The sequence below is a fragment of the Scleropages formosus genome, chromosome 5 (assembly GCF_900964775.1).
Source record: "Scleropages formosus chromosome 5, fSclFor1.1, whole genome shotgun sequence".
Classification (NCBI taxonomy): Eukaryota; Metazoa; Chordata; class Actinopteri; order Osteoglossiformes; family Osteoglossidae; genus Scleropages; species Scleropages formosus.
In genome coordinates, this window is record NC_041810.1 from 7,545,234 (window position 1) to 7,554,980 (window position 9,747).

General features: G+C 43.6%; 1 protein-coding gene across 2 annotated transcripts; it reads left to right on the top strand.

Annotated features, from left to right (window-relative positions):
- The first annotated feature begins 2,074 nt into the window (after positions 1-2,074).
- LOC108926380 (microtubule-associated protein RP/EB family member 1-like) lies at positions 2,075-9,747 on the top strand. 2 transcript variants are annotated; one of them, XM_018739039.2, is made up of 7 exons: positions 2,075-2,224; positions 5,206-5,366; positions 5,469-5,614; positions 6,222-6,429; positions 7,608-7,717; positions 7,925-8,077; positions 8,977-9,747. In XM_018739039.2, the coding sequence occupies exons 2-7, from the start codon at positions 5,246-5,248 to the stop codon at positions 9,025-9,027; spliced, it is 789 nt and encodes a 262-aa protein (XP_018594555.1). In that variant the 5' UTR covers positions 2,075-2,224; positions 5,206-5,245; the 3' UTR covers positions 9,028-9,747. The 2 variants fall into 2 exon arrangements, with proteins under 2 accessions (XP_018594555.1, XP_018594556.1); XM_018739040.2 differs by having other exon boundaries at positions 2,082-2,224; positions 5,236-5,366.

The following is a 9,747-nucleotide window of genomic DNA, read 5'->3' on the forward strand; positions in this document are numbered from 1 at the left end:
TAAGTGACCTTTGACCTCAGCCGTGTGCTCCATCCACGTGTTCCGTGCAGTGATGCGGCTTCGCCGGTTTGTGATCCTATACCGTGCAGAAATGCTGTGGAGCTCAGGCTGGTGTCACACTTGTCCCCGTGTGGCGCCGGGGAGCTACGCTGGGGAACGTGTCACCCGCGAGCCACCATCTGCACCAGGTGCTCGCCGTTGTCGCCAGTGGCTTCCGTGTGGTCCGAAGTAATACGGAGCGTGTCTGCTGCAGGAATACTCTCTACTCTAGTAAAACAAGTGCCTGCAGAAACTGGCAGCAGCAAAACCTGCACCACCACTTCCACACGGAGGAACTGTTATCTATTTTTGTATCAAATGTATGTATATTTGTATCCATTCACAAGGTGTTGAACAACCTGTAGCCCAGCCTGTCTCCTCAATGTTTCCTGTAAATGTACAGCTGGTAAATTGCTATGAAGGATCTCCTGTCGCACTGAGGGCAGAGCACTGTGCCACCAGCTCAGCACCCTGCTGTTATCCATAGACCTTCCTCAGACTCTTAGTGTTTATGTTCCTTCTTTTAAAGAGCGAGCATCAATACCGCCCTTGTTTTCTTACACAGTGGGTTTTGTGAGACTCTTGTTGGTGCTATCGGTTTAATTTAAACATCTCACATGTAGACATGTATTTTTAATGTGTGTTGTGGGTCTTCCCTTCGTTGCAGCCCTTCCACATCCGCTGAAAACGTGATTGTTACTGTTACTGGTGTGGCACATGGAGCAGATGTGTGTGTGTGTGTGTCGGGGGGGGCATGGGGGCAGGAAAGTTCTGCCCCTTCTGGACAAGAGTGACCATTACACACAAATCTGTACCGACCTTTGACCTCCATATTTTTACTGTTGTTCTCCATAATAAAGTGCCCCTGTTTGGACAGGGCTAAGCCTTCCTTCCTTGTTGTATTTGTCTGTGTTATTTACCAGTGCAGGGTTAATAACTATTCTAAAGAGCTTTTCTGACCTACCTGGTGGGTGTTTTTTCAAAACAAACAGTCCAAGCGCTTGAGGACCGTGGCCCTCCTGCCTCTCTAAGGCTGCAGCTCAGTAAAAATTGCCCTCAGATGGAAAGGGCCCAGGTTTCAATCCCACTGTAATACCCTTGATCAAGGTACTTATCCCGAATTTATACAGCTAAACAAATGGATAAATAATTGGATGTCAATCGGGGTAAAGCAGAACATGGTACATTGTTTAGGAGAAATACATCAGCTAAAAACATAACCAAATAACTGTATGTCAGATGGTGCTGAAACACCTCTCTTGGCTGTCAGGACTAGACTGAAAACAAACAGTCTATGGGCGGCACAGTGAGTAGCGCTGCTGTCTCACAGCCCCTGGGTGCTGTGAAAGGACATGGGTTTGATCCCTGTCCAGTCTGTGTGGAGTTGGCATGTTCTCCCCATGTCTGTGTGGGTTTCCTCCAGGTGCTCTGGTTTCCTCCCACGGTCCAAAGACATGGTGTTTAGGTTCACCCATAGTGTGTGAGTGACAGAGAGAGTGTTCCCCTGATGTATGGATGAGTGACCCAGTGTAAGTAGTGTATCTAGCAGTGTAAGTCACTGCAGTGAATAAGAACTGATAACACTACATAGAGTTCATTGGAAGTTACTCTGGGGAAAAAGCATCTGCTAAGTAAATAAATGTAACTCACTTGCAGTGAGGTATCACTCCACTCCAACATCCAAGGAAAATATTAAGGAAATTTCACAACTTTACTCTGTTTAACCGATCATTTTCATGATGGGCACCTTCTCAGCCAGGGTAGTAATAGTCATAAATTTGTATTTTGTTTTTCCATACAGAAAATAGGTAACTATGTTCCTGCTTGTGAATAGATAGATGTATGAATGCACAGTCATTTCAGATGAATTATACTATTTAATAACAGCACTGGTGTAGACAGCGACCTACTGTTGGCCCATAAGCTACGCATAACGTTGCGTCACGTCATGAAACGCAACGTCCCTTTGTGTAACGTCATGCAGCGTTACGTCACACGGGATTGCAACCCCCCCCCCCCCCCCCCACCGCGGGAACGCGCGTAAGCCAGGAAGCTCGCGAGCGGAGTAACGGCCGGCGGCTGAGGCGAGTTGACAGGGAAGTGGCGGAGCGGCGCCGACTGGGAGAAACTTTATTTTGAAAAATATTAATAACTACGTTCTTGTGACCGGTGGCGGACGACTAATGTAAGTTTAAGTTTTAAGGGCAAGAAATGGTAAAAAAGTGAAGTAGAAGATGATCATGCCAAGCAAGGCAAGGAAGGAAGTAACGGACTGAATGGCGAGAGAGTGTCGCGAGACAGTGTGGAAAAGTAATGTCAGTTTTTATATATTTAAGGGGAGTTTAGTAACACTCCTAGTTCCTATCCGGACAGCGTGTGGTTGAGAAATTCGCAGCTTGGTGAGGAAAATGAGGCTCCTGCGGCTGTTGCGCCTCAGTTTCGACGAGGCGTCGGTTCCGTTCGTTCGGTTCGGTTTGGTTTGTTAATGATCGTTGGCAACAACGGCGTTGCTCTGTGTGTGCGGGGTGGGGTGTCTCTTTTATTACGTTATTATTTCATTTATTTCAGTTCAGTGTGTGGCTGCTTTGGGGGGGGGAGACGGCTCAGAGCTTCTCAGGAGGAGACTGACACTCAGACTCGGCACTAACTTCCCCCTTGACTGAGTTAGTGCTCTCTCTGACCTCCAGTGTGACTCGCTTGCTCTGCTCTTCACTTCCTCTTTTTTTCTTACTGCCTGTGCTACTGAAGTGATACACACACTTCACACAGCATTGAAGTATGGCATGATGCATGAGACATGCTTCGTACACGGTACAGTGTGAGTTTTGTCCTGATATTCTTTACGACGTGGTATGTTGCTGTATGTCAACCTCACACAGAGTTATAACTGTCTTGCAGTGGCTGAAACTGGAACCGTCAAATATTACTGCATCCATCAGATACCAATAAAAGTTTGTCCAGTGTAGGATCATAATCATGGTCTAGAGCCTATCCTGGAAGCATTGACTGTGAGGCAGAGTACATCCTAGATAATACAGTAGTCCATCACTGGAGAATCTGTCTCACTCAATCATACTAGTCTCTCTCTCTCTCTCTCTCACACACACACACACGAAGGGCAGTGTAGAGTCACCAATTCCAGAAATGCACACATTTGGACTGTGGGAGAAGACCAGTCCAAAAAAACATGGGGAGAATCATGTGCACACTCCATACAGACTGAGCTGCATTCAAACCCACAGCCCAGGTGTAGTGAGGCATCAGTGCTACCCACTGTGTCACCATGCCTCCTTGTTATTCCATTTAAATGAAATTTATTTTTCTAAAACTTTTCACATCAACGTTGCTTTATCGTGCATATCACAAAATCGGTTGCAAGTAGTGTACTGGTCCACAAATCATATTATATGACATATACAAAAAGATAGAAAGCAGTGGAGAAGAGAACACCAAAACTTATCTGGCAGATACAGGACACGGACACCTCTGGTGATTGAAAAGCCAACCACTGAACCCCTCTCCTGGTGGTGCTAATGTTACACAAGTAGGAAAAAATGTTAATACTGTATGAGCAAATTCCAGGGTGGTCAGTTGCTCTTCTGGACATCCTGCCTCGGGTCAAAAGATCAGGAAATGCAAGTGGTGAAAGTTGTAGTGACTCAAGTTGCTGGTATTGCAGTTCAGTATTTAGTGTTATGGCTATTTGCAATTTTTTTTTAAAAAAAAATAATGCCAGTAAAACTAGATAAAATGCTAAAAAGTCTCATTGAACAGTGTCAATTACATGGTTGTTAAGCAGATATGACTTATTTTGGCAAGATTGCAAACACAGGTGAATAATGGAAGTGAAGTGCTGTTGCACTGATGTCAACTCTTGTTCACTACATATATAAACTTTTTCCATAAAGATCTGTTGTCCTCTTGTCTCTAGGGTCGAAAGGTGCATATCCATTGTCATTGTAACTGTGTCCATCTGTTTGCTCATTATCACTTCTAAAAGACTAAAAAAGTAAAGTCAAGTAGAAAACTGAGGTAGTTTGTGTAAACCTTGACATTGTGAGCTTCCATGAAGATGTTCAGTCATGCATTTTCATATCCCAGTAATTTGAATAACCTATTTTTCCCAGTCCTTGTCCCACGGAGTCTCCTTCTGGGACAGATGGAGACGATTGGAGTATGGTGTCTGTCTCAGAAGATTTAATTGCATTTTTGGGTTTATAACTATTAATTGTAAGTGCTTATTTCCTTACACATCTTAGATCGAACAGTAAATCAGAAAAGCTATGAAGTGAAATAAATTGTGGTCAGTTCAGTTATTGATGCTGCTTACAGCTCCATGGCACCTGTGAAAAGGGTGCTTTGCTTACTGTTCGTTTGCCCGCCCATTGCAATATCACATCAGCTGGTCAGTTGTCTCTTCTTCTGGCCTTGAGTAATGGCTGATGTAAATTATAGGGCAAATGGCAGTCTTTACATGATTGGTAACACACTTAACTTCTCTGGTCAGAACACTCTTTGTTAGTTTTCCTGCACAGAAACATGCTTCTCTATCACTCAGTGCATTTGTTACCTGCTTTGTTTGCAAACAAAGATCCCAGAAGAGACCAGTTCCCAGCCTGAGCTGAATTGGCTCACCAAGTTGGAGTGCCTAGATAAGCTTATTGCACTGTTGCCTTTACTTTAAAAGTCCTGCTGCTGCTGTTATGTACAGACTCAGTGATGTATTCATGAGTGATGTATGAGTTTATCTGCTGAGGCCTCTTCCTGAAATATAGGCTGGGGTCTATAGCTCACACTGTGGGATGTATCTTGGTTTTCATTGGTCCTTTGGGACCTTTTTGTGTTTTATCTTGGCACACTCGTGTAATGTCTGCATCTGTATCTCCTGCTGGTGCTATCCACTTTTGTGTAGAGTTGTACGTCACTTTGGAGAAAAGCATGTGCTAAATGAATAAATGCAGATGTAATGCTTTTCTGACTTTCAGTGTGAAATGTTTGTAGGGGCTTGATGCCCTTCTCATTTTGGTAGTTTGGACTGAGTTTTGTTTACAGGTAGCAGAATGCTCTCCTCACCATATGGGCTTCTTGTCTGTCTTTCCATATGTATTCCATTTTGTTTAAGGTCCCTTTGATCTTTTGTTTTTGGATTGGTTTGATCCAACTCAGAGTCTGGACTTTATCATCTGTTCCTTGAAGCTGACCAAAGATGGCTGTGAATGTCTACTCTACCTCTGTGACCAGCGACAACCTGAGTCGCCATGACATGCTGGCATGGGTTAATGAGTCACTGCAGATGAACCACACCAAGATTGAGATGCTGTGTTCAGGTATTGGAGTCAGGGGTTCTAGGGCAACTCCACAGTTAAATGCCATTTGCTGTTTGTTTACCTGATACCGGTGTTGAAGTGCTTTGTTTTCTTTTCCTACAGGTGCAGCCTATTGTCAGTTCATGGACATGCTTTTCCCAGGTTCTGTGCCTCTGAAGAAGGTGAAATTCCAGGCCAAACTGGAACATGAATTCATTCACAACTTCAAAATCCTGCAAGCTGCTTTCAAGAAGATGGGTGTTGATAAGGTTGGTAGTTGCTGATCATATAGGTCTTGCTCATTTGCAGTATTTTATTTTTCCATGATTATTATAATTAGCAGATACCCTCATCCCAGGTGACTCACAGTGTTAGGTGTGGGTGCTAAGCTACTTCGTGATTTATACGAAAGGGTATTTTTCACTGCATCAATTCAAGGTATGTATCTTGCTCCATCTGGGTATATTGTTAGTTCTGAGATTTGGTCTTGGAAGTATAGAAAATTGAATTTTCTGCACATAGTGCATGTCTGGTATATGTCCTATAATGAGAAAATTGTCAGATCATAGCACAGATCTATGTATTGAGATGGAAGCACTCAATATCATTTAGGTTGAATCAAGTCCAACTTGTATTTTACACAGTTCAGTTAAATTTGGGGTGAATCTGGAGTACTTCAGTGCTTGCACCGAAATTATGACTTCCACTGTGACTACTGCCACTTTTGATTGTGATGAGGCAGTGAGGGAATTGCATTTGCTGGTGACTTGGGAAATGGAAAACATTAAAATGGAGGAGGAGAAGAATGATGTATGTGGTAATTTGATTTGTCTGGTATCTTCTGGAAGACCCCTGTCATTCCCCTTTTCCTCACAGGTTATTCCAGTGGATCGACTGATGAAGGGCAAGTTCCAGGACAACTTTGAGTTTGTGCAGTGGTTCAAGAAGTTCTTTGATGCCAACTATGATGGGAAGGAATATGATCCAGTGGAGGCCCGGCAGGGCCAGGACACTGGTCCATCCCAGAGCCCTAGCGTATCTGCTGTTGCTAAGCCCAAAAAGCCTGGGAGCACTGGGAATGCTGGTGAGACAAGAAGCTGTGTCATACTACACATTGTCTGTGTCTAGGCCAACTCAAATTATTTGTTTGCTTGGAATATGCTCACTTAAGTGACTTGTGAGACAGGTTTTTACACCTTTATAACAAATGTACACTTGGGTGGAGCAGCTTATGTACAGTGAACTGCCTTTTTTAATGTTATAGTCCTGAGAGTTCACCTACAGATCTGTGGTCACACCATATTCCTGGGTGAGGCTTGGTGAGCTTATCCAACCAATGAATGCTTTACCTTGGGAGCAGGACTTCATGATGCCATGTGGCTACTGATCCTTGGATGTTTGACCCCCTGCCCCTCTTGTGAGAAGTAGAAGAAATAGGACACCTTTAGGAAGAGAGCAGGGAGCAAGAACCTGCTCTTGTTACGCACATGAGTCCGCTTTCACAGTGATGCTTCTGTATTTGTCCCAGAGGATCGAGTCTCTCCTGCTTCTGCAAAACCAGCTGCCAGGATTGGTACAGTTCTCTGGTGATGGTGGAACACGGGGGATCAGGGACAGCACTGACTGTGGCAATATGGGTAGCAAGGGATGTCACTTGCAGTCACAGATAATCCTTTCTGCAACCATTAGTGCTGAAGCTATTTGAATAACTGCCTGAAAAAAAATTAATTGCATGCATGTTGTTTTTCCACATGAGGATATGTTGTGTAATGAGTATTGTGATGAGAAGTTGACGTGCATGTATTGATGTCTTTGTATACACGGGTGTTACTTCAACTATTTAGTGTAGTCATTTGTAGTGTGTCCTTCATTGATGTTTTTTGTAGGATGGTAGTACATTGTCCTTTGGTGGAAAGGGGTTGCTGAAGCATGTTAGCACATTTCTTGCAACCTGTGCTTAAAGTAAACTGATTTTTATTGGAATTTTTAATGATTAATAATCCATCGTCATAACATTGTGGTGCTACCAGACTTGAATTGTGAAAGAAGATACACTGAATTCTGTGTGGGGTGAATACATAGTAATTCCTGGAGAGAATCATTGTTGCTAAGACATGTTAAATGTAATAAATCCAATAATAAATGAATGATCTAGTTGACCTGTTCTGGGAAGCGAAAGAGATTCACATTTTGGACAGAATGTAACTGGTGTAACTATGCCTTTCCCTGTGGGTTTGCCTTTGATGGACTGCACCTTGCCAGCTCCTCAGCGAGTGGTCGTAGCTTCCAAACCCCCTCCAAAGACTACCACAACAGGTCCAGTACGGAGGACCGGGTTCGGGGATGAGGAGAGGAATGAGCTCCTGCAAGAGGTACACCACTCCTCAGGACCTACTCCACCCGGATAGACAGTGTGCTTTGTGTGTTGAGAATATGCTTTCCAGACTGGCTGTGTAGCTTATACTTCTTATCCACACATTCTTTGAACAGAAATGTAATCACTGACTCAAGGATACTATAGAAAGGGTGCTCATGGCATTTGTCAGTAGAGACTGAAACTCGCGTTTGTTCTTCTCCAGGTGTCCTTACTGAAGTCTACCATCCAGGACATGGAGAAGGAGCGAGACTTCTACTTTGGCAAACTGAGGAACATTGAGCTCATCTGTCAAGAGAAAGAAGGCGAGAATGACTCCACATTGCAAAGGATTGTGGACATTCTATATGCCACAGATGTGAGTATGTGCAAGCTGTGGGTAGCAAGCCCTACAACCAGTCATCATCTTGGTTTTCTGGCATGAGCTTTATTTCCTTCAAAAATCCACAAAGGAAAAATAACGGTCCAAAGACATGCTGTTCAGGTTCCCCATAGTGTGTGTCACAGAGAGAGTGTTTCTCACTGGTGTATGGATGAGTGACCCATTGTAAGTAGTGTATCTAGCAGTGTAAGTCACCATGGTGAATAAGTTGTGTGGGCTGATAACACTACATAGAATTCATTGGAAGCTGCTTTGAAGAAAAGCATCTGCTAAATAAAAAAAGTAATAGCTTATTAATAGAATAAACATTTATTTTATATATACACACACACACACACACACACACACACACACACTGGCTGAAACCGCTTGTCCCGAGTGGGGTCACGGCGAACCGGAGCCTAACCCATAACACAGGGCACATGGTTGGCGAGGGAGGGGATACACCCAGAATGGGATGCAAGACTGTCACAAGGCACCCCAAGTGGGACTCGAACCCCCAACCCACCAGAGAGCAGGCCCCAGCCAAACCCGCTACGCCCCCCCCCCCCCCATTTTATATGTAAAGGTTTATTACTTAGACTGTTTTATTGCTGTTATCAATTATTTGTCTGACTGCTTTGCCAAAAGTGCATTGTTAAGGTTACAATGTTGGTTAACTTGAAGATTCACTTGTTTATATATCTGGTTAATATTTATTGTATCAATTCAAGGAAAGTACTTTTGATCAAGCAGGAGGTGGGATTTGAACCCAGGTCCTTCATTGGTCAAGGGTCTTCTTAGCGGATGTGTGTTGTTTTGTTGCCATTGTTTATTGTTTTTACTTTTGAATGGTTACAGTGCCATGTATTTACTGCTGCTGTTTTCCCTTGCAGGAGGGGTTTGTCATCCCAGACACCGAGCAGGGGGATCAAGAGGAGTTTTAAATGGTTCATACTTGATGCATATTTTTTGCCACCTGCGTTCTGTAACAACTGCCACTGAACCACCATCCGTCCGGCTCACATGATTCCAGACCCCGTTTTTTGCTTGCTTCATGACCCTAACACAGAGTCTTTCTCCACTGCAACAAGAACCAGCAGTCTGTACACTGGACCCGTGATGACTCTGTGGAAGCCATGTCCACATACTGGAATGTCTCTTGACACTGTGATATTAGGAGTGTGAAAACAAGAGCTCTGAACCCCCCCTCCCCCAAGGTCATTCTCAGCCTTAGAATGTGGTATGTCTGCAAGTGTCAGCTATGTGCTTTCTGAAAAAGACAATTGCAGTGCTGACATGCATTTATTCCACTCAGTGTTTTTCACCTCTGTGGTTTTGTTCACATTGAAGAGCACTTGCCAAACATCTTCTGTACTCCAAACCCAACTTTTAAATATTTATGAATGTTGCTGTTCTGTACGAATATATTCTTTTTTTAAAAAAATATATTTGAAGTTCATGATGCTATCGCTATCAAGACAATTTATGCACAATAGAGGCACTTGCCCCACATTCTTAGGTGATGCTGCCTTGTCTTTTCTGCCACAAAATCCTGATTTAACTGCCTCAGGAAAGCAAGGTCCTTACAGACTTACTGCCACGGAGACGGGTGTCTTTCTGCACTGTGAGTGGAGTTGGAACAATATGACTTTTTAATTTAATTT

Excerpts from the sequence above, each read along its gene's own strand:
- LOC108926380 (XM_018739039.2), top strand. The coding sequence starts at position 5,246 with ATGGCTGTGAATGTCTACTCTACCTCTGTGACCAGCGACAACCTGAGT. Across the intron at positions 5,615-6,221 it reads AGAAGATGGGTGTTGATAAG|GTTATTCCAGTGGATCGACT; the intron begins GTTGGTAGTTGC and ends TTTTCCTCACAG. Across the intron at positions 7,718-7,924 it reads GGAATGAGCTCCTGCAAGAG|GTGTCCTTACTGAAGTCTAC; the intron begins GTACACCACTCC and ends GTTCTTCTCCAG.